Here is a 25414-nt window from a genome sequence, read left to right on the forward strand (position 1 = left end):
GCTAACTTGCTTTGAGGCCTAATTCCTGACTTTCTAGAAAGAAAGAAGAATTAGGGAGACTTGTTGACATCATGACTAAAAACACTTGAGAGAGATTTCAACATTTGTGGCTTTTTGAAAACTAAGGCACAGGATGGAATGTGGCAGACAAAATGGTGACAGGAATGTGTGGACACTTTAAAAGTGCTTTAATAGCAAACGACTGTTGTTCCTACATTATGCTGCAGGTAGGAGACATCTCTTGCTTTAAAATTTCCATCATTTAAATATATAAATACGCTTATAACTCCAGACTGTTACTTGTTCATGGTTAATTGTTAGAATAACAGTAAGTATTTTTTTTTTAAACACTGTCAGTGCATAGACTGGTTTGAAATAGCTTTCCACAGAATAAATCAATAGAAAAGGATGAAATTAGGAAGCTAGAAAATCTGGAATAAGTGGGTTACCCAGAACCAGTGTTTTATTTTCTGAAGCCTCCTATTTAAAAGTATAACCACAGAGACTTAGTAACTCAGAAGAACTTTGCTGAAGATCTTGATGTGACTAATAAATATTGACATTTGCGTGCAAATTAAAGCTTAAATGTCACTGTGGAGCTGCTGTCATTGTTCCCTGGCACTTGCAGACAAGATCCTCCCATTTCTCTGCAATACGAGTCCCTGGTGACACTACATATCTCTAGGCTGTTAGTGCCTGCAGGCATATAAAAGCTACCAACAGCAGAGAGGCTGTAATGGATAGATACAGTGTTCTTTACAGTCTTGAAAAGGAGCAGAAGGAGGGGTTGAGTCTGTAACATTCAGCCATAGTCTTGATGTGAATTTTTAAACATTTACAACATGTCAGAAAACCTGTTTCTCTAGCATACCTGATTCTTTGTCTCTGTCCTTCAGGTAGGTGTGCGAGGGGTTTACAGAATCACTTGTGTTATCCGTGTTAACCAAGTTTGACTTCAAGAAACAAATCTCCGGATTAGGAATGAAATGTGACATGCTTTCATTTTAGATACTGTCAGGGTTGTTTTTTTTTCCTCTTCATCTTCAGAAGTGGTTCATTCAAAATTATTTTAATTTGGCCCTAATCTCCGGTAGGTGGTGCCACCAGCACAGCAAAAGCACTTACTCTCCTTTGACCGTACAGTGCAGTGACCATCAGCAGAGCCAGTATCCTCTTTAGTGTGGCCGTTTCAACACTTCAGTACACAAGAGTTAGTTTCTTTAAGAGTTTTATGCAGAACTAACCTGAGGTTTAAATTAGGGTCACGCAATCATGGCTGTCTCCCAATCACTGCTTTCATGCTTACATGTTAACAGTTCCATCTCGTCTGTCTTCGGCTTCCTTTTTGTTCTGAGCTCAGAATAGAGGGGTATGTCTTTCAAAAAGTAGAAATAAGACCAGATTATTTTGAGAAGAAAAGCTGGTTACAGCATGAAAATAATCTGTTTAAACCCCCCCCCCCAAAAAAAAACCTCACTTCATGAGCAAAAGTTAGACAATAGAAGCTAAATGAAACATGTTTTTAACTTCTTACAAAAGGTGTTTGTAGCTTGACCTGTTTTTCTTCTTGCATGCATCTTATGAATTCCATGGAGGTGTGGAAGGATGATCAAGTTTGCATAGTTTAGTTTAGTAAAAATAATAATAGTGAAAAAAAATTAGTAAAAATAGCAAAGTTTAGTAAATCTGGCAAATACCAGATCTTATAAGTGTTGGTATCTTGAATCTTGGCAGCTTTGATTTCTCTCTGATCCTGTTGAGGATTTTGGGGAGATGCTGGGGAACATCTGATATTTGCCTCGGAGGGGTTTCAGTTGTTGTTCAGCTACCACTGCTTGTAAATGGAATAGGACCTTCTTGTAAAGGAGCTTAAGTCTTTCTGGAATGCTTTTTACCATGCTTAAAAAGGAGGGGAGGATAGGATTTTTATCCAGCTGTTCTGTGGTTGTATAAGCTTTTTATGGTAACTAGTTCTGTAAACCTAGTGCTGTGGGGGGAAAAATGAGGATTTTGAGGTCAGGCCATGTTTTTGGCAAAACAGTTTCCTGTTTGACTGAGTTTTTCATATAGATGACAGACTGTATGTAACACAAAAATAGATGTATTGTGACAAGATACCGTTGCTGGTTTGGCAGGCCTCTCTTGGTGTTCCCTTAAGCGTGAGGGTAGAGTATGCCATGTGCCCACGTCATTTCTTCCTTGTTCTTCACAATGACAGCTTCTGTTAATGAGTTCTCAAGCTCTTCTGCGTACAAGCATTGGCTTTTAAGAAGTAAATCTGAACACCATTTTGAGCAGACCTGGAACTTTTCAGGTACTTGAGCAACTGTGCATCTTCTGGATATGACTGCAGTGATCCCAAAAGTCAGTTGGGGGAGCTCTTGGACTTTGGCAGAGAGATTCCAGTGGTGCAGACTGGCTTCACTCAAAGATGGCTAAAATGTTATTCTGGCACCACCTCTGTGGAAATTTCCCAGCTTCCTTTATCCTTTTTATAGACTCTTTGACTCTGACAGTGATCATCTTAGAAGCACCTCAGGGAATAACAGGAGTGTGGAGAGTTTCAAAGTCTACCACTTTGGGGTTGAGCTCTAAAATAAGATGCAGAGTTATTGTTTGGTTGTCAGAGATATTTATATAGTGAAACCAAGCACTCTCTATATTGGTAGTATTCTGCCTCAAAATTGTTAAAAACATAACTCTTTCTTCATGTCTCTCATAAATTATTTTAGGCTACTTTAATCCAGGCTGTGCAACCAAAGCCCTGCTTTGCAGGGTAGCAAATAGGAACAGTGAGAAGCCACCAGCTTTGTTTCCTGATGAAGGCAAGGTGAGAAAGGAATTGGGCCAAATGAGGYTGCTTCCCAGACCTTGTTCAGATGGGTTCTACAAGAAATCTCTCCATCTTTATTTTCTGTGAAAGAGGTGAAGGGTTGAATTACCTTCTCAGGGAGGTCTGGATACATTCAGACTATGAGAAACCACCAGAGCAGAAGAAGATAGCTTGAGAAAGGAATCTCTTTTAGGTCAGGGTGGGTAGTTATTGAATAGTTATTTTGTATGCATCTTTCATTTCTGTCTTTGGAATTTGGGATTATACCTCTTATACAACAGGTGTTTTTTTGGGAGTGTTGGGTTTGGAGTTAAAATAAATGTTTGCGGTTCAACAAATGAAGATGGTTTCTTTGTACACCCTAATTAGCAGCTGCTTGGTCATACAACTGCTTGATTAATATGTGTCTCTTTCACTGCAGAGAAGTCCTGCTGCCAACACTTTCTTGTACTGTTTCTTTTCCATTAGCTGAACAGAACAAGCTGTAGCAAAATGAGTTCTTTATACAGTGCTGTGTCACTGGGGATGCAGGTTAAAAAAATTCTTCAGCATTAAGTGAAATATTCACGCAGTAGAGGGTCACCCAGTGATGAGGAAGAAGAAAGGGGGTCGTGAAAGACAGCTTTTTTTCTGCTTCCAGTCTCATTAAATGATGCATCTATGCCTGTAGTTGCAATGCATTTATATCTTAAATTCTATCTCGTTGTACAGAAGAGAATAAGCACTGTCTTCAGCCAGTGTGACTGCTGCTGCAAAGATAGCCCTATTGCCCCTTCTGGATTATACTTGCCTCTTGCTGATATCTTTTCTAATACCTGTTTCTCAGGCATGTGCATCTGGCATACGTTGTAACCACACTTTTGTTGTTTTTAACTGGAAAATCAGTGTGATAGACTTAAGAGGTAACATGGAAGGTGTGGGCACTTTCCATCAAACATACCAGGAATTTAGAGCTGTTGTGTAACTTCATTTTAAGCTTCTCAGGCAGGGAGCTGCCAGATTGAGTCTCTTGCTTGCTTGTTTCTCAAATTATAATAAAATGTCCCTCTTTACATTAGTAGTTTAATTATAACCTTTTCATAGTCTCTCTTCAATTTTCTCAAAAGTTTGAATGTATTTCATTTTGCAGCCCTATATTAAATCTCTTGTGGTAGGAGTTTTTACTGTATCAATTATACATATTATGTATAATTACCTTATACATTCATATGCTGAGATCTAAAATACAGCGTATTGTCAAATGATGCTAACAGAAGACTGATTTTTATAATGACAGAAGCAACAAAACTGAATGCCAAGTATAATACTTTATGGTTATTATGGCATTTTTGAGGAATGTATGCGTCTCAGCCCTTGCAATTCCAAAAGGGTATTTTGAAACACTGAGATACTCAACCAAAGCTTCGTTCCATCTCTATAGAAGTGTGCAAGTGCATGTCTGTGCTCTCTTTAGATGTAGATTATGACCTTGCATGTCAGTTATGTAAGTTCTCTTCCTGCGTTGGACATTGCTTATTGTTTTACCGTCTTAAATTGCAGTAGCAGTTGTAATCACATAGATTCAGAGTAGCCAAATAAGTCCTGTGGTCTAATACTTAGCACTTGTCGCCATCCATCTGAGGATTTCGAAGTACTTTCCAGACATTGCCTCAAAACATCTCCATGAAGTAGGTTAGTGCTAACCTTCTTATAAGGTGGAGTGTTAAGTGATTTGCTTAAGGCCTCAGAACTGTTGTCGTAGGCTCCTCTATGTGGCTCATTTAGCCAACTGAAACGCAGCTGGGAAGTGAATTTCTAACCTTATAAGGTGGCGTACAGTGCAACCTGAACTATTTTGGGTAAAGCTCAGAGGCTAGGAAAGGCTCTCCACTTGGAGTTAAGGCTGGTCGGACCGTTAGTGTCCCCTGCCCCTGAGCAGCAGATGCAATACCTGTCTTTGCAGGGCTTTTTGGAGTAAGGGAGTACCAAAAGTAGCTTTAAGTTGTTAAAAATCTTAATGATGTGAATTTGTTTGGACGCATTTCTGAGGCAGTAATGTCTCCATGTTGTTTTGTCAATGTTATAACACCTGACTGCATAACAAGGTTATTTTTCTCAGATATTTTGTGACTGATGTTGCCCTATAGCAAGAATATTTGATTTACATTTTCTAAATGTTAATGGAATGTTATACTGTGTTCTTTCTCTCAGAAACTGCAGGTGTTAAACTAGAGTGACGCTGTGGATGGTAATTGATTTTATAAAATGTCTCTGTTTTCTTATCATGATGGATGTTTAATCTCTCTTTAATTAAAATAGGGAGCCAGCTTTGGCTTTTAAGTTATATGGTCTCCTCTCCAAAACATTCCCTTGTTGAAAGTGGATCATGCCTAATCTGTTTGACTTTGATATCACAGAGTACACTTTATGCCAGAGCAGCAGTTTATGTAGAATTAAGGACAAATTACCAGAAGAATTTTAAAATAACATGATTAGATGAAAACACTGGTCACAGACAGAATTCCAGAGGTATGTTATAAAATGTAATTGTATCTTGTCAAAGTCTTAACAGTGTTTACCTGAAAGTACACAGAACTACCTGGTGACTTTAGTTCAAGTAGGCTAGCATTTTTACCTTCTTTCCTCCAGGTCTCTAGCAAGGTTTCCCATGTTAGGATAAGTCTCTCTGTGGGAATCAAGGAAAACAAGTCCATGGAAGGACTTGCTTGTAACATCCACATTTTAATAAATTTGCAGTTATCTGTTACTGCTGTCTTCACCAGCAGGGAAAGCTCATGTTTTTCAAGGAAGATTTAATGGGGAGATTTAAGGCAAGGCATGATTGCTCCCCTGGGAGCAGATTGTTTAAGGGAGCCCTCTTTACTCGTGGCYGCTCGCATAGACTGAAGCAGCTGCAGATATGCAAGTGCTGAGGATCTTACTGCTGATTCTGCTTTTCATTGTTGTCTCAGGGAGCATTGCAGCTGTCTTGGTCAGAACTCTTGTCCTAGCCTCCCTCCAGGATAGGGAACGTTAATCCCTGGAAAACTATCTTGGGGAAAGCGAATGACCTCATACAGTCATGGAGCTTACCTCTCCAGTGTCTTTCCTCCTTTGTTTTCAATGCAGGACACGGGGTCCTTGTCCCCGTTTCCCCCATGTGATATTCTGCTCCATCCCTCCGCTTTTAACACAATCTCACATATGTTGCAGTTTGTTGAGAGCTTGATGTAATCTCATTTAAAGCAGCTGGGTTTAATGTCAGATACCGAATTGTATGGCAGCAGGGGGGAGGGCATTTGTCCCTTGCATCATTTATTGCCTTCTAACTCTTACGTTCCCTCAGGGGGCCGTTGTACAGGGTGGTTGAATCACTATATTGATCAGATGTGATTATCAGCCTTGATTATTGGGGATCCATATAGCCTTGCACCCTGGAGAGCCTGTGAGTTCCTTAAAACTAGATTAGCGGGAATCATATCCGCCTTTTGCCCTTGAGGGAACTGAGAACTCTGAATTCGTTACACTATGACTTTCCATTTTGCTCCATATAGAGTTTTTCTGAGTTTTACTTTTCCTATTTCTTGGCTTTAAGGCATTTCCCAGAAAAAGATTCTGCAACCTTTCCCCCTCTCCCCCAAGGTCTGCATCAGCCTTCCAGGGGAAATGTGTAAGGCTGGCTTGTTTTTAAATGTACGTGCTCGTTTGCTGTTTGTATGCTCCACTCTTGGCAGGCGAGATTTATAGCCTTGTTGGGGTGGAGTGCGGGAGCTAGGAGGGGCAGGGCAAGGCCATTTGGCAGTGATGGGCTCCTTGCAGCTCACAAATTTCCTTCCAGCCTCTGCTATCCCATGTAATCTGTTTTACAGCTCTGCAGTTTTGGATGGAGAAAGAGTAGAATTTATGGTGATGTTTGATTTATAGATTAACTGCTACACCATTTGCTCTCAGACTGATTTGGCAAAGCAAGACTCTTTTCTGTTGAAGAAAGGGATAGAGGAAAGAACAGTGGTATTCATTAAAAGAAATAAAAGGAAAGTGAGATAAAGTACAACCAGGCAGAGTAGCTTTTCACTCTCCTACTTCTTCCACAACTGTTAGGTGGAAGCTGCTTTGGAACAGGGTTTCTGCATTGAGAATCTGTGTGCATGTTGATTTGCTCCGAGATTCATGAAAGGAATGATATATTGAGATGCAGAGTTGCATCCCTCTGTAATTCGCTGATAAATGAGAGCAGTGCAGCAGTGAGTTATTAATGCTGCCTTTCAAGCTTCATATACTGCAGTCATTAGTTAATCAATACAAACCACACTGTACTACTAATATTCAAACCAGCCTTCCTCCAGGCTCCCCTCGGCTCTCCGGGTGCTGTTTGTCTTGGAGGTGGTGCTGTGGTGAAAGATGATGTAAGTCTCCTAAAGGGAACGGTGCTAGCTGATAGCCTGCTTTTAAAATGCAAGGATTGGCATATTGTACGGAGACCGAATCTTGGGTGACTGGAGTGGTTTTAATGTAGTTAAGCGATCAAACCAAAGCGTATGAAGAATTATGACCTCTGACTTGTATTACTTGGATTATTTTCCCGATCAGGTGTCTGCAGCCGGCACACAGGAACAGTGGAGAGTTCTTTTAAATAGACTTAGATATTTGCGTTGTTACGCTGTTGTAGACAGTTCATTAAAAGATCATTTTTTCCTGATGCGAGGGAGATGCTGTATTCTGGAAAGAAAGAGCTTGGATGCTGCCCCTCTTCATTCATCCTCATCTAGCTTTGAGAGAAAATGCCATGATGATCAAGCTGGACTCTTGGGCCAATGGGACTAACTACGGAAGTAGTCTGGGGAGGGACTGTTGCTCTGTAAGAGAATGGATAAAACGAGCTCAGCCGACCGCCTGAGCTGTTATGGTTCTGCCTCCCTCCCTCTTCCACTCGGCTCCATCCTGTACATGCTCTTTTTCTTTCTCCCACACGGATGTACTCCTCTCTTACCCTGTTTCTCATCCTTGTCTAAATAAATCCACTGTCAAAAACATGATATTAGTTTGTAGTTTACCATCACTTTATTTTTCAGTTTGTGCATTTTATGCCCATCTCTGTTGTGACTGTTTAGTTTGAAATTATAAACTCTTAAGAGGTCGGGGTTGATCTGCTGGTGGTTGTATCTAACCTAGCAAAGTGGAGACCCTTCTGATTTATGGTTCATCTTTGTACCCTCCTGTAATGATCTTGCAAGGTGGTAATGCTGATCTGCGGTCTCATTCTCATTTTTACAGCGGTGTCTTCAAGTGGGTTCCTATTCCACTGACATAGTGTTTAATGCATGTGCTGCTGTTTCCGCCAGCACTAATAATTCATCACAGCTCCGTAGTCCCAGTCCGGATTGAGAGAAGCCTGTCTTTGATCCAGGAAGGCTCTTGCTGAAACTCATTCTTGCGTTTTGAAAATGTCTGCTCAAAGCTCAGGCCTGATTTGAAATGAAGATCTGTGGAAGTCTGACAGGATCACAGATTGGTTTTAATAACTGAGGCTTTTGAGCAGTGCGCTTTGCCACTGAGACAAGGTGGGAAGGAGATGTGCTTCCATGCTTCATATAGCTTTCAGCCTGATCTGACTCGGGCCCTGTGGGAGAAAGGTTTACAGACGCTGGCTTGGCCCGGCACTGAAAACAGTGGTTGGTAAGACCAGGAGGAATCAACAGCAGCACTGCAGAGCTCTTTCTTTATTCGTGTGTTGTTAACACATTGGCAGAAATCGGTGGGGATTTTTCCTTTACTCAGCAGAGAAAATTGACGTTGGGTGATGCCAAGTGCAGTACAAGTATAGTTTAAAATCACAGAATGCCTGTAGTAATGACAGTACTTAAATAGCACTCTGCGTCGTGTGAGTGCCATGCAATTGTTAACTAGTTAATCTTCTCCATGTGAGACAAGTGATATATATGCTGGGTTTCTATCCACTTCATTTCTGTCTGGGTAATCAAGGTGACAAAGGGAAATGAATAGAAGAAATAGAGGGAACTTTACAGACTGTGTCACTGATCTGTAGCAAATACTAGCTGTAACACTTCTATCTCCAGTACTGGTGAGAACTGGGGTGCTGTCTTCGAGGTAAAAGTTGCTGTAGTTTGATGAAACAATGCAGCTTGATGGACCAGAACCATTAAATCTTTGCAGTGTTTTCTCCTCCAAAAAGGAAAAACTGTGTGYGTTTGTAGGGAGGAGGCATTGCACCTCTAGCACGAGGGATTTTTCCGATCCAAAGATACTACTAGTCATTAGTAATGAGCAGATTTCTTTTGTCCTGCTGTAGGCAATTATCCATATTCTTTTCCAAGAGCAGTGAGCAGGAGCAAACATGTCCCTGTGCTCAGTAAAGGAGGCAGCTCTCACAGGCCAGTTGGTGCAAGAGAAGAGCATCTGTGGTCTCCCCTTTCAATGTGTTGGACTATTACAGAGACACTAGCTCTTTTAATCTTTTTAGACTCCCTTCTAGCAAACACTGAGTTTTGGTTCTTTCTGTTGTTCCCCTGTTCTACCTTAGGCATTCCAGTTTCTCTTCAAACATTAATATAGTAGCATGGAGATTTTCTTAGACTTGAAATGTATTTCTGCTTACTGGAGGGAGAAAGCTCAGTTTATTACCTGCAACCTGAGGATGAATTTGGTCTTCAGAGTCCTGAAACTAGGACCTTGCTTAGAAGTCAAGAGAATTGGGAGTATGTGAAATGCAATTGTGTTGTTATCTAACACATCATCTTGTCGACAGCTTAGCTGTGTGTTTTCATGTTTATCCATGGAAAATTGTTAAATTTTCATTGTGGGACAAAGGATGAAAATTCATGTTTAACTCCTTCCTGCAGTAAGTGATTTGATGCTGTTACTATGGGGATGTTGCAAAGCGCAGGTAACGCTGTTTTGCTCCCTGCACAAAGATTGCAGCCTCAGGTCAAATTCTTTTTCCAAATCTCTCAGTCATTCATACTGCAGGTTTCCGATATGTGTTCTCGTGCGTATAGTCTGGGCAAAGATGTATAACTCATTTGACAGTGAAGGAAATGTTATTCTGGGATTTTCTCTTGCACTTGAATTAACTCCTTATTCCATACAACTTAAAAAAGAAATCAGTATGCACATGCACGAAATCATCTCTGTGCTACTGAGAGTTAAAGAAGCAGCACAGTGGCCTTCTGTTGTCCATAATGCAGAGGTACTAGTTTCCTAATGGAGAAGAACAAGGTTCTCATGGTTTGGAATATAAAATCCTGGCATTTCTCTCTTGAAGTTTTCTCTTTTAGCTTGATGCCTGCTGCTAACTAGCTGGCTCACAATGACACTTGCAGGCAGCTGGAGAGTCTGTGCGTGTCTACGTGCACTAGAGGGAATTTGTACCAGGTACTGAAATCAGCTGCCTGGTTACATTTTTTCCTCCTTGATTCTCCAGTTACATAGGGCTTTTTTTTAAAGAATGTAAGGTCTCTGAAGCATAATCTTTGCAGTTTATAGCGGTACAGTATCCGCTACAAAAAGCAATGGGTAATTAATAATCTGATTATGAGTTTTAGGAAACATGTGATATGAACAGGTTCTTCCAAACAAATAACAGAGAATGGCAAGAGGATGAATGTTGTAGCCATCCATCTCTGTTGAATTGTATACTAATTATCTTCTTGGCCAAACTGAATGAATAAATGATTTCATAATGCTTTTCCCAAAACACCTTTTCTTAGTAAAATACCCTCTCCATAGTGCTCATTCACTGTCTGCATGCAGAAGTAGACTACAGGATTATTTTCTATATATGGAAAGAGAGTTGCTCCACTACGATTTTTAATTTTGTGCTTCATGTTTGGCATTTGTTGCTATGAAGCTTACTGAACTGTTACATTGATAGTCTTTCCAAGAGCAGATGGCTGTTCATATCAACCCCCCTGTTTTAAAACAGCATTTAAAAATTGCACTTGAGTTCTGGTAAAATCCTTCTTTACCTATTCGGTGACTTTTAGGTTAGTGAAACAGTGCAAAAGTAGCCAATTGTGTGGTTGTCTTACTGTGCAGATCTTGTAGTTATTAGTTCAGGTGCCCCCTTGAAAATTCTCATTGCCCTAGGAATAGAATTTGCAAAAGATGCTGTCTAATGTCATTTCTTGAAGTTAATGTCTCCTTTAGATATTATTTCTAGATCGTGGCAACGTTAGCATTAAAAAAGGCTATCAGCAGTATATGCTTGGCACAAGTTGGCGTGGAATCCGTATGGATTGGCTGTGGGAAGATTAGAGTCAAACCTTGCACCAGAGTGACTTGAGATATTCTGCCTAATGTTACTGGACAATGATTGAGAGTTTGCAATTTCACAAGTTGCAGATTCTTAAGGGAAGGAAGAAATTTCTCATCTCGCACGCTGTTCTGCTAAGACCACAATTGCTTTTTATTTCTTCATATTCATGCTTGGTAATAGTGTTGATAGTCAGCCAGCTGTGCTTGTAGAAAAGTGGTCCTGTCACATGAAATAGCCTCCGTGGTACACAGGTATGTAGGTATAAGTGCCGAAAATGTTTGCTGTTATGTTGGCCCTTTCTGAGCAGGTTTTGTCCTGATTTTCCTCCTGTCCTGGTTCCCAAAGGATCTTATTTGAGCAGCTGTCTATAGAGCTCGTTTTCTTTGAGCTTTAAAAGGCAGGTTGATTTGGTGTGTTTGTGTGGTTGTAATCTTGTTCTGTCATTACCTATTTACTCCTTATTATGGCTTTTTGAGCAGATACTCCCAAGCCTCTGTGTTTATCTTTCTCCCTATGTGTATTTCAATAAAAACGTCATTATTTGAAATCATTGATGCTGCTGGTTAAAGATACTGAATTCCATCATCTATTGTCCTGTAAAATGATCCATTAAAGATAAAACTGCAGACACTTGATAAAGGTTCTTTTTTAGGAACAAGGAGCTCTCTGATCCGTGAGCGATCTTATCTCCAGAGCAAGTGTTTGTGTTCTTGATGCAAAGGAGCCACAGCAGAAGGGGACAGATGAGGGAGGCCAGCGGTTTTCCTTTCCACATGGTGATCTTGAGAAGTGAAACTGGGGGCTTAAGGCAAATTCACTGTTGGATAACCTCTGATATGGATGCGAAGAAGAGAGGGAGTTAATTTCTGTCTTTTAACAAACTGGGAGGGAGGGAAGGATGAAGGGCTGTTAAACATGGAGGAAAATAAAAGTGAGAAAAAGAGCTGACTGTGAAGGGTATGGAGCTGACAGTGATCATGCTATTGATGAAGGAGCAATCCATTAATTTTGTTGAAATGTCTTTTTTTCAGACAGGCTGCAAAGCTAGCTTAGAAAAGAAAAGTGGAAAAACTACTGTGGTTGCTTTGGGCTTTACCTTGACACTGCTAGGAGGTGTTGTATTATAACTATTTTACTGTATAGAAAAAGTAGGCCTCAGAAGCAGGGTATGAACTTTGATTTTTTTGCAGATGAAGGACTACTTGGTATGTGGTGGTGGTTCTTAATGGCTTCTGTTGGGTAATATATATTCTTGATAGACTAAAGAGTTTTCTTTGGAGGCATTGCTGCTGTTACTGGGGCTAAAGATGTTGAAGGTCAGGGTTCAGATTATGCATTTATGGACACACTTTGTCTTACGGAGATTGAAATAATAGCTTTTTATTCTGCCTGTCACCACTGCGAGCAGGTTGGCATTTGAATCTTCAGAGGGTCAATATTCTTGGCACAACTAAATCTGCTTCGAAGACAGATAACTAACCCCCAGCTTGACACATGGTCTTAGGCATTTTAAATGTGCTGTTCTCTTTTTAGTTTCTGTTCCTTATTTCAGTAATTATAGCATGTTAAACTGTGTGGGCCCTGTTTGGCCAGACCTTGTGCAGACACTGTGAAATTAACTTTCCTGCCTTCTAACGCGAGTCAGACCGCAGTGACATTTCCAGAGCCTTGCGGTTGAACCTCCTGCCCGTGGTGTGCAATCTCCAGTAGAGAAGGGGTGCGTGAGATTTAGTAATCTGATCGCTGCTCAATTCCTCTGGGTTGCTGCAAGGGGAGGCTGAGTTGCTGACGTGCGGGGAGCGGCGGAGGCAAGGTGCTGTACCTATCAAAAGCTTTGCACGTGTGTGTCACAACTGTAGCAAGGAGAGGTCTTGGAAGCTTGGAGGGAAGGTTGAACTAAGGGAAAGGATGGCTGGTGCTCCGCAGAAGCTAATGGATTGCTTCAGGTGCAAATAGTTCCTCTTAAGGTGGAGAGAGCATGAGCAGGCTGAGGATTGCCTGAGGCAGCAGTGCTTTGTTGTGGATAACATTTTTAATAGCTTTCAGTGGCCAAGAACAAGACAAAATTAAATTGTCTTCCCTCTCCACCCTCCACTGAAGAGGCAGCCTTGAGAACAGGATCTAAGCTAGCCTGAAAAGTCCCTGAAGACCACCTGATGCTAAAAGCAGTAGCGAGTTCCCTGTTATGTCATCTTGCAGTGGCTTCTGAACTGGTTCTTGTATCCCAGGATGGCCTGTCTGTTCTTTTTTACTGACACACTCATTTAATTCTTAACTCACAAAACATTTGCTTGCTTATTTTCATTGTTCCTGATAATAATTCTAAGCCATTAGAGGGGAAAATTGTATTCAAAAATGCTGTTTCACACTTTATTTGTTTGATGATTTAGAGCGATAGAAAATAGCACATTTGCTAGCTTTTATAGTCTGATAATTATCTGCATCCATCAAGCCATTTCAGGGGAATAAACAAAACACCAAGAAAATTACACTATTAATGACATCCTTTATGGCAAATAGGAAGGATCTTTCTTTTGTATTAAGGATAAAAAAGGGGACCGTCCAGTTAAACTTGCTCCTTGTCAACAAAAGCAAGCTACCACTTTATGGAAATGCTAATTTAACATGTTTGTAGCTTTGGGGCAAAGAACTTCTAGTCTGCTATGTTGCAGCTTGGTAATTAAAATCAGAATCCATTTTTTGAGGATACTGTAGAACTCCTGAAAATTACCCTGAAGTAGTTATCAGATATGCTGGAATTAGATTTTTGTGAAACAACTTTGGAAGCTGAAAATCTCTTATTTAAAACAGTAAGTTCTAGATTTCTCTAACTGATACTTAATCTATTTCAGGGGCCTTCTTGCTCCTGTTTTAGTAAAAAGATAAGGAAAAGGTAATTTAAAATGATCAGTATATTACTTGCACATTGTTGACTTCAGGGTAAGATGACATTTGAGTCATACAGCTGTAATTTCTTTATTTTGAGACTTTTTTTCCCCTCCCAGGAATCTTGTGCTCTCTGGCAAAGCAGCAGCACAGGTTATTCATGCCATAATCCAACGTATTGTTGAGTGGCGGGTTTTCAGGTTAAATCTGGCACTCTGCTTCAGTCAACTACTGGAAGGTTGGCTCAGAAAGGTGCTTACTAGGCTATAGTCTCTTCTTTTGTTTGCAAGCCCAGTTTCCTGGGAGTTTGCTACACCTCCAAACAGTTGCTCGTTTAGTGCTGTTTATGGAGACTTGGCTTTCAGCAGGGAACGTAGCTGAAGCAGGAGGGACAGATTCTGCTCTTGAGGCAGGGTCTCAGGTTAGTGTTTTTGACACTGTTGTGTTTCTTGCTGGCTGTTGCAGATGTGTTCTCTGAAGCAGCAGGCATCTATAGAAAGCTTGTTCTTGCTAAGGGCTGTTCAAATAGTTTATACATGGCTTCTCTTTTGGTTTGGTGGCTGTTTGGGACGATGGAAAATCTTTGATCCATCTTCTGCTGTGGTTTAAAGAAGCATCCTTTCAAGGCTGAGTCAAAGTTAGGCCTGTTTTACTCCTAATTCAGTTCTACGCAGGCGGCAGGAGGTCACAAAACTGCTCCTGTTAGACTGGTGAAGTATCAGGTAGTTGTCAGGCTGATATTTTCTTCTATYTACAGCCCAGCTCAGGATCTTTAATGGATATTGTGATCTCTTTTGGCCAACTGATCTAAAAATTCCAGCATTTATTTGCTTGTTCTCAGGTGCTTTTTCTTCTCTTCCTATGTCTCCGTGGTGGAGTACATTGATGCTGTGATCTAAATGGGACAGATAAGGGAAGTAGTTTTACATGCAATCTGGTAGGGTGTTTTTTAAGATTTTCATAGGGTTTTGGCAGGGAGTGTTTGTTTTAGAGCAAACAAACTACCTTTAGTATTGGGGCTGAGATGCTAAAGGAAGAAGATCCATGACTATTCAGTTTAAAAAAGAAAAAAAAGCCTGAAGTATTCAAAATGATGCATGTAGAAAAGAAAATATATATTGTAAATGCTTTACCATGCGTAATTTTGGCAGCTGTCTCTGGAATTAAAGATATTTAGCTGTTGATCCAAGCCCCAACCTGTGGGCACAAGAGGGATGGTAACAAATCGTACTGAATGACAGCRTTCTGTCGGCTCCTTCTATCAGGGATTTTGTCCCTAATAAGTACCTGGCCATCTTTCATAGTGAAAGCAGGAGGGTGATACCATAAGGTCGTACACAAAAGCCAGCCCTTTGTGGATGCTTATATGCTCAATTACAGTACCCCTTTGATCACAGCAATTTCTAATCTTTCCATGTCACCTCCATTGTTATGCTACCTTATAATCAATCATTTTATGTCTGATCATATAGAGCTAGCTAGCTCAATCTCTGCCGTGCTTGCAGAAGCCTTCTGTTTCCCTCACTGGTCTTAAATAGCAGCCCAAATTCTTTCTTTACTGCCTATATCTATGTAAATTGGTCAGATTTGTGAGTGTAACTTAAAGCAGAATTTGACCTACTTTTAATGCTCTTCTGGAGTTAATTTTGTGAATTCCCAAGAATGAATCTATAAGGATATATAGGCTTTACTTTCTAAAAGACTGGTCCAAACAAAAAAGTTGATTTTTAAAATAGGAACCAGCTGTTACTCTGCGGGTCTGTTCTGTGGTAGGGTGTTTTGACTTGTATATTATTACATGTAGTTCGTTCTTATAAGCTGGAAATTCCTCCTGTCTTGCTGGTGCCTATCCAAGGCAGTCCTTTTTCTTTGCCTCTCCGTGAACCATTCTTTAAAACTCAGCTTGGCTTCTTGCAGTCTGCAGTTTCAGATAACACAATAACCATGTTCCAATGTATTAAACTTTTAACATCCTCAAGATTCAATTAATCTTATCTTTACAACTCCCAATTACAGGCACTAATTAAGTGAAGGTTGCATTGTAGACTGGGGATATTACATTAATCATCAGCAGCCTTGTAGCCATAAATTAGTTCTTTCCCAATCCTTCAGCATTTTTCCCAGAAGGAATGGAATGTCTCATTTCCCTGTTTTAAGGGACATTAATCCCACAAAGGAGCTTTGGATCGGGATTAGTTTTATCACATTTATGTGAGTGATGAATGGTCTTTGTAAAATGAAAGCTACTGGCTTTGTCCAAGACAAATGAAATTGAATTTTTTTGATAATTATGCAATTTAAGGCACTGTCAAACTTTGGTCAGAGGATGTTGGGAGCACATTACTATATTTATTATTTTATAAGATTAGGTGCTACATGGTGTTTTCCTTTAGATTTTTTTAAGCCATCAGTTTAAATYGGCTTAACGTCTAAATCTTGAAGCATCCTATGTATGATTTCTTTCCTTTGTTATCCTTTCTAACCTGCCAGATCACAAGAGGTATATTTACTTTGATTTCAGACAAAAAGAATATGGGAAGGGAGTTCTCTGTATTTTTCCTTACATTGTAGATAAACTTTTGACTTATAAATTCAGAAGTTTGAGCAAGGGGACTAGCTGAAAATCCTCTGAAATTGGGTGTATTTTAAGAGATCCTACCATAAGCAGAGCAATGCTATTTCCCTGTTGTTGGGATTGTCCAACTGCCTGCTACGATCTCCTGTTTTCAGCTTGTTATAATGAGAGGTGRTGATTTTTGACATCTTTATTGAAAATAACAGAAAAAAGTGTTCTTCATTACTCATACTGATCAAAAGTTAAAATCAGTAATAAATGTCGTTCTCACAAATGACATTTTGCAAAATTTTATGTGATTTTGACCAAAAATAATATCAAAGAGCCACATTTAATTTGATGCAGTATGTAAGCAGTAACTTACAAAATTCCTCTGACATTATTATGTGTCATCCTGGTAAAACAGTTGCCTCATTATATCTTGAACCTGTAAAGTCTTAAACACCTCATTTTAACCTTTGTGAATACTGAGACAGTGTAACTCAAAAGCAGTAAGGTAAGTAACAATTTATGAAAAAAAGCCCAGCCATTGGAAACTTTTCTCATCTCTGTTAAAAAAAGGTCAGACAGCACCATTTCTGTAATCACCAGGAGTGTTCTTTGTGATTTTTTTTTTTTTTAAGTTGTTTCTAATGTCTTTGTGTTAAAGCACATTCAAGTGTCCAAATTGCTTGTAAGAAAACAGAGCTCATCTCTTGTCCCTGATGTTCTGGAGTCAGCTGAACACATATGCAGCCGTCGTGAGATGTTGCATGCACAGACGAGCACAGCGGAAGGCTTCTGAGCGGTGGCAATGACCAGACTTATTTTTCCCATAACTTAGTATATTAGCTGTGCACGTGGCAGAACTGTTTTAGAAATAGAACTCAGTTGCCGTTTTCTGATGATCACAGGAAGATATCTCGAGTGGAATTTTGCCTGACTTTAGGCAGCTGATTGTTTTTCCAGAATTACATTCAATACTTTCCACTAGTAAAACAACTCGTTTTCACACAAATTTCTTGGCACTCTCTTTACACTAATCATACAAAACTGTCTTTAAAAAAGTGTGGAAGTTGCTCACTGTTTCCTTTAATGCTGTTTTCTTCAGAAGACACTGGGGTTTTTTTTGCTCACCTCAGCAAGAAAATTACCTAATAGTTTAATTCTTTAAATTTCACATCAGATGATATAATTCACTACTGCTTCAGCTGTTGTGAAGAATATTTACTTTTTCTGAATAAAGCCAAAGATCTACACAGATTTTTCTTTGAAAGAGTTTATCTTCATTCCCTTTAGATATATCAACATATATAACTCCTCCTTCTCATCTTCTCAACCCATCTAAAATTTCTTATGTGTTAATCTTCAGCATGGCCTCATAGTTTCATTTTGCAGGTATCTTTCCTGTAGAAAACGAGTCTGCTGTTCCCCATATGGATTTATTTCTAGGTTTTCTAGTGCTGTATCATCACTTTGTCATCTCAGCTCTCCTTCTACTTTGTGAAGTCCTGTGTGAAGTCTGTGATGCTGCTGAAAAAAAAAAGTCACAAGAAAATAACACACATTATGTAAAGCATCAAAGGATTTTGATTAAAATTCTGGCTTTCTTCCATGTATTATTATCATTGTCCATGTGTTACTGATACCTTTGAGACTTCTAAAATTTTGGTTTCTATTTCCAGCCACTAGTTGCAAGAGTGCTATTCTGAAAGCTGTTACCACACTTGTTCCTATCCTTTTTAAAAATTTCTTTCACTGTTTTTAGGTTGGAATATGATACTATTTTTCTTATGTATTAACTTTTTCCTAGGTATGCCATACCTCCAGAACACGGCAAGAGATTGGAACGGCTGGCAAAAGGTAAGCTTTGCTTCCTCCTTTGGTAGTGGTGGTTGGACAAATACTTGGGTACGTCCTTAGTGAAACGTGAAGCGTTTGAGAGGAGAACCCCACCCTTGATTGTAAATGGACTTAAAGAACCGATGTTTAACTGGCTGCTATAATTTACTCTCACAAGAACTACTTGATCAATCTGCGTTGGTATAATAGCTTCGGAGTCRGAAACCTTGTCATCTTGTCAGAAGAGCTGTGAACACTTCCTATCAGGGCAGCTGTTTTCTCAAAGCCTCGGTCTGCTGACACACCAAGGCCCTTGCTAAAATTGAGGGAAAAAACTTTAATCTTGAGGCTTTGAGTCTAAACTCTTCCATTGTCTAGGAAATGAATTTAATAAGAGACCCATCCTGCTCTTCCGTACGTAATGTGTGGTTTGTCACAGTGAGAACTCCGTTGATCCTGTTGTGTGGATAGCAGGCTGTGGGGTCTTTGTGATACCCTCCCTACACGCACACGTATGCACACACTGCTGGGAAAAGATRTTGCAGAAAGTATCCTTGCTTCCTGCATTGTAAATGTTACATATACAGTATTAGTATTGATTACTTTGGAGCATCTTAACTAGAAAAGTGCTTACAAATTTGCTAACAGAATATTCAGGGAGAACGGTTAGCGCAGTTCACTTCGATGCGTAATGGTGCATGTATTCAGTGCTTTCCTTTCTAGCCTCATTCTCCTTCCTCTAACCAGCACAATAAAGTTCCTTGCCTTAAAAAAAAGGGAGCAGGGCTAGCTCTAGCTGTTGACGAGCCTCCACCACTCATCAGGCTGTCTGTAAATTTTTGGCCTTACAAAGCGCCAGCCTTGGCCACTGAATACCTTGGGTGCCCGTTCTCGCCTGGCTCCCTGCCGAGGGCACCCTGTAAGCTGCCACCCACCCTCAGTGCGAGCAGGGAGCACAGAGCTCGGCGCTCCCTCTTTGGCACTTGTGCTGATTTCTAGTTGGTAACGCTAGAARCTTCAGGGAAGATGATTGACTGCAGAAATACATATTTTTTAATTTGTTGATGTTATGTTAGGTTTTTTTTGTTGTTGTTGCTATTTCCATGCACTTGCAAATGTTCCAAGAGCTGCCCAGCTAAAAAAAGCTCCTGCCCCAGGATAATTAACTCAAAATCTACTTGTTTCATCTTCAGTGAGGCATACTTTAATGGTTTAATCTGTTGTTGAAGTTAGTGCAGCAGAAGCAGGCAGGAGAATATGGAAGACTGTATTCTGATGCAAAACAAAAATGTTCTGATACAGTTCTTCCAGAAGGTAGACAAATTCATAGTATTAAAATTTCTTGGTGACCGGCTGACATGCCATTGACTGTTTCATACTTCAGTAAAAAGGGAAGAGTGTTAAAGGGAGCAATCAATTGTGCAGGATAAATGTAGAAGAAATGAATATAAACTTCCTAGGGCATCACGGTATTGTTTTCCTGGTCACTAAAAGTCATGAACACTAAATACAAGTAATATTGAAAATTATTGCTTGAAAGTGCTGCATTTACTACTTCAGGTCTGTGCAATTTAGGTGAGTCATTTGTCAGGTTTTATAAAAGTTACCATTTCATCTATTAAAAAGTCAGTAAATTCAAACAATGCACATTACATAGAATCTGGAATATCACACCAGATTCTAAAGTGAGCAATGTTGCATAAGTCTCTTGCTGTTCGTCACTTATTTCTACTGACGGTCAAGTTTCGAGGCTTATTCATGGTTGGCAATGTGGAAACCAGAGCAAATTCCCAATGATCTGGTCTTTATTTTGAGCCTGTTTTTTCCTTTTGCTCTGTAGCTTATGGAAGTTGGAACTGGGAGGTGTTTTGAAATGGCAGTGAAGCAGTATCACTTCTTAGCCGTTCTTCCTATCCTGTGYGTCAATGGTCTATACTATGAAGAAGTTCAATATGGAGAAATGCATGTGCAATTAATATGGAAAATGAATAGCTGAGCTGTAAATGGGCTCACTGGGAGAGTTGTGGAGCCCATGGAGAGAATGTTAATGTGTTGCCATGTTATTGGTGCTAATCACTTAAAATGTGCTTCTTTATTAGTAGCTTTAATGAGAGCCACTTAAACTGTGCATTAAAAAGAGGAACTGCAGAGAGGGACGACAGACTGGGTAGCAGGCAGTCATAATTTTAATTGAAAAGCTTTTAGTAAAAAAAAAAAAAAAAAGAAAAGAAAACCAGGAATACAGTAATCCGTTGTACTTTCTGATACCCCTTCCATTATGTCCCATCAATTAGTTTTGTTTTCAGAGCTTGGGTAATTTTTTTCCCAAATGGTGGTGTTTTTTTTTTAATCCCTGCAACCCATAATTTGTTGATTGAATCACCTACTTGGAGTGGAATGCATAGTCTTGAACACAGCACTGTTATGTTGGTAAGTCCGAAAAGATAAAGGACAGGAGACCAGAGATGTGACAAATCTGAGTAGTCTTGTTTTAGGAGGAAATTTAATGAGACAGCTGAACTGATCCAATAGCCAAAAGGCGAAGTCTCTCTATTCCCCTGCTCCTGGCTGTGCATGGGTTTTTCCCTCCCTTCTGGTAGCTGTGTGATTTGCAAGACTCTCTGCTGAGCTGAATCAACCTAGTAAATGGTCAGAAAGTTACTAACTTATTTTGTTAGGTTAGTTTTTGGATGGTTATCCAGTTGAATTGCCTCAGTGAGGAGTTGATGAACACTAGAGCAAGTGTAAGGGGAGTTACGGTGGCAGAATTCTTGCTTGTTTGCAAAGAACAGCTAGACTGACTCTGCTTTATTACCGAATGGTACCTTGAATTTGTGGTGTTCCCCATCAGAATCCCTTCTGGGGGTTTGCATAGAAACTAGCATAAAATGGTCATTTTTGTTCTGCAGTACAAAACGTGGAGTAGAAGAACCGAGCATATTAAAATGTGTCTGGCTGATGTTTTGGGGAGGGAAGTGTTGACATCAAATTTTTAGCTCAATTTTAGTATTATTAATTATTGTGACTTGTTTTAATGACTCAGTTTGGATCTTGTAGCTGTGTTTGAACTTGCACTTCATAGTGTTAAGAGATGCTGTCTGAGTGGGATCATACTGTCTGCCGGACTCATGAGCGACTGCTGTGGCCAGCGAATGAGTGTCCCTCTTGCTGTATTGCGTTGTAATGGAGGTGGATATGTTTTGTTTCATTTCTTTCTTCAGACTGTATATTAACATTTGCGTGCTTTTTTTTTTCTTTTCTTTCTTTCTTTAGGGTGGTATGTAGGGCAGAATGGTCTGGAATCTTATGGGTTGTCTTACTTTCCCAAGAATAAGATAGATGCCCATCAGAGAAGGTATAAATAGGGCACAGCAGTATTCGGAGTAGATTGTGCATGCTTGCGAGATTTGCCTTATCCGTATTCAGAGGAAAGGTGGCTCAGGAGTTAGGGTGCTAGCCAAAACGTGAGAGCGCCAGGTTCTGTTTCTTACTTTGCCAGGGTTTTACTGAGATTTTGGCCAAGTTGCTTATTCCCAGATGCATAAGAAGATTTAGATGCTAAATCTCAACTTGAATGGAATTTGGACTTTTAGGTGCCTCAGTGTATAAGTTTTTGTCACAACATTTGTGTAGTATCTTAAAGAGGGATGTCCTAATTACTGATGTCTTCAGTTATACATCTACTGCTTTGATCTGTATGAAATATTTAGGCAGATTTTCATTTAGTTAGCTTGCTTCTGATTAAATAATGGTGGGATTTAATATTCCTATAGTGATACTCCTCTTTTTAATGTCTCTACAGGATTTTTTCCAGGAAGCTCTCAGGGATGCGATGCTTTCCTCCGTCACAAGATGACCCTTATTTCGCCCTCGATCTTGAAGAAGTACGGCATTCCTTTTGACCGGGTATGTACGAAGATGCTTCGGAGACACTGGCAAGTTGTTGAGGTGCACAAAACACCGCACCCATCTTAAGGAAACAGTTTAGTGCAAGCAGCTGGGGAGCAGATTGCTTGATTTCCAAATGCATTATGATGCTGAATGTATCTTATCAGTTTAAACAGAGTAGCTGCTTATAAATGAGAATTTGTGGTTTGGCTGAGCCACTTTTTGTAAAGTACTTTTAAAACTGTTTGCTAGAAYTGACTAAAGCGCTGTTACTTTGTCAGTCAGGGAGTGTCTCCAGTTAGAGAAAGGTGAACCGTAATAGAGACGCTATGACTTATCAATAAGCAGCATAACTCATCAATGATTCTTGGAATAGAGACTTGCATTTTCATGCCAGATGCAGCATGAACCACAAGCGAGAGTTAGACATGCCGATTCTCTGTTGCGAGAGCATTCTTTCTAGACTAAGCTTTGCCAGTAAGGATCCATGAATCCCTTAAGTCCTTTTACTTGAAACACAGGATCATATTTATTTGGTATGATTGCTTTAATATGCTTATTCTTAAAAGTTTTCTGGCAAGAAGTAAATCTCCTCAGCCAAACATGCTTACCGAGGATTTAGTATCTGTGCAGAATCAGACTACTGCTGCTACTGTGCGTTATCCGCATACGGAGCTCTCGTCCTGCCAGAAGGGTTAAGAACAGCTTTTGAAGGTGTGACTCTGCCTGGGAGAGGGGTGGGAGAAGGGGGTTTGAGGTTGAGGTAGCAGGACTCTAACTCCGGTAGAGAGTGTCAAAGAATGCTAGATTCAAACTGATTTGGTCCTTCCCCATCCCCTTTGCGTCATCAGCTGTAGGAATTATGGCCATCTTTCTCTAAATAAGAACTCATGAGTTCTGATTGTTGTTTTTTTTAAAACGCAGTTTTGCTAGAGTTAGTGCACCTGAGACAAAAATATAGCATCTATTTGATGAGCCTAGTGATTCTTTGAGATGGAAATAAAAGATCTTGGCTCTTTTATAGCATAAAAACTATGAATTCATTCAATTTACTGCTCCAGAGACTGTTTCATTTTTCCTAGTGGAAGGCTGTGATGAATGAAATTTGAAGTGTGATCATCTGGCTTGTCAGATGAGCTTGCTGTCAGTGCAGGGGAGACTTGCACAAAGCAATGTGGTGCTTATGGTTCAACATCAGCAGCTAGACTTGGCCTAGTTTGCACATGATGGTCGATACTGAATTGTTCATAGAGAGCAACAAACCATTTTTCTTGTAATCTATCTGTGGAGCCTAATTCCCAAGTATAAAAACATGGATATCTGCTACACGTGACTGAAAATATTAATGAAAATACCTAATTGTGGTGTTTTTTTTTTTTTTTTTTGGTAAGGATATTCACTTTACAAATTTTGGAAGAGTAGATGGGTGGATTGGAATATGATAGTGATAGTTAATGCATAGCCATCCCTCTTGGGAATGACTTTTGACAGGCAGTTAAAATGTTCTCTATCCCAACCACACTCAGAAAAGAGTACAAAATCTGCAGCCGGAGTGATCTTCTGAAAATCTGTATGTACTTTATCCTTATTTAATAGCCTGAATGGGACTTAAATGGTAAAGTAAAGAGAGTTTTCCTTCTGCTTCTGTATCAGTCGAATGCTGTGTCGTCTTGTGGTGTTTTCCCTATGAAGCTGTGCAGCCAGAAGCCATAGGGGATATAATAATTTCATGAACGGAGCCTAAAAAGTGATCCCTGCTTATCTAAAGATGATGCTGAAAATGCTAATAAAAAGGGACCTCTTTGTACGGACTAGGCGTTCCAAGTGAGGTTCGCTCTGCGACCCTCCAGGGCCGTGCTCCTCCTGCAGAATGGAGCAGGGTAGGAAATGGGAGTTAACTTCTGGCTCTTCATTCAAGCAGCGTATTTGGGCAGTACTCTTGTCTCTCAGAGCTCAGAACGTAAAGGAAATCTTAAAACAGTATTTGTGCAAGACTCCAAATGTTTGAATTTTGTAGATGGGCATATTTTCCTCCATCGTGATATATTGTTATGTGTTTGCTTTTCCATGTATCTGAGGAAAGTCACATTGACTAGTAATTATATACTAAGTGATTTCTGATCGATAACCCAGCCAGAGTAGCAAGAGTTTGTAAAATGGCAGTAGAGGAAAGCTTTTCTTCCAAGTTTATCCTAAGTCAGCTTTACTAGGCTATATAATAACAGGGATAGCACACAAAATGGCTTAAATTAGGGTGCTTTTAATTTGTTGCCTGGTAACGAGACTTTTCCACTTAGCTAGGCTTCCCACTATGAACCTTTTGATTTGTGACATGAGGGTTATTTGCAGATTCCTGCCTAGCATCTCTTCCATACTTGGTACATATAGAAACTCTTAAAATAAGGGCAGCCTGTCCTGAGCTAAGAATTGGATGTTGTCTCAGAATTTTTTTCAAAAACAGGAGAGACCAGTGTACGTGTAGAGGACAATACTATTTTCAAAACCAAACTTCATTTTTTAAAGAAAGGGGGATTATTAACATCCTAATTGAAGAAATATAACTCCTAATCCTGATTTTCAGAATGTGGGGGGAAAATTAGTCTTTCTGTGATAGCTTCTTTCTTCTCTATGGCACTCTGGAAGGACATTTTAAATGTAAAAGGGAGGAGATCTCTTTAGTCTGAGCAACCTAAATCTGAATAACTCCTATCCTGAATTAGTAGCTTTTGAAGGAGGATCACTATTGTTCAGGGACAGTGAACATGTGTCATTTTCTTTAGAAACAGAGATAGGACCCCTTCATCTGTATTCTTGGCAGACTTCAATGAAGTGAATAGGCACGCATTTATAAATCTCTGTAATGGTATTTACTTCTGGAAAAAAGAAAGGCAGATCAATACTAGGGCTTTTTAATAATTAAAAATGTGTATTTCTGTAATCTCCTATTGATTTCTCCATTTATTCTGCAAGAGCTTGCAGAAGTCAGTAAATTTAGGGCTTTCTCCATGAGTGGCAGTTTGTGCTGGCTTTCCTTCAATAGTTATTACTTTTCTGCATGGCCTATCCATCATCTTGAGTGCTTTCTAATTTATTGTAGGGATAATGTTGACAGCAGTGACATGGAGGACATACACTGTGGGCTTGAAATGAAGACACC

General features: G+C 39.8%; 1 protein-coding gene across 6 annotated transcripts in view; it reads left to right on the forward strand.

Moving 5' to 3' along the window:
- The window catches only part of KDM4B (lysine demethylase 4B), a 94670-nt gene that overhangs the window by 20031 nt on the left and 49225 nt on the right, over positions 1–25414 (forward strand). For 2 of the 6 annotated variants that reach the window (XM_026067115.1, XM_026067113.1), the window contains exons 6-8: positions 18341–18390; positions 21427–21558; positions 22172–22275. In XM_026067115.1, the coding sequence (XP_025922900.1) occupies positions 18341–18390; positions 21427–21558; positions 22172–22275 (286 nt within the window). Of the gene's footprint in view, positions 1–18340; positions 18391–21426; positions 21559–21642; positions 22046–22171; positions 22276–25414 lie in introns of those variants that run through there. The other 4 variants (XM_026067114.1, XM_026067118.1, XM_026067116.1 and 1 more) reach the window with 3 other exon arrangements.

Source organism: Apteryx rowi, unplaced genomic scaffold (assembly GCF_003343035.1).
Source record: "Apteryx rowi isolate R43461 unplaced genomic scaffold, aptRow1 scaffold_254, whole genome shotgun sequence".
Lineage (NCBI taxonomy): Eukaryota > Metazoa > Chordata > Aves > Apterygiformes > Apterygidae > Apteryx > Apteryx rowi.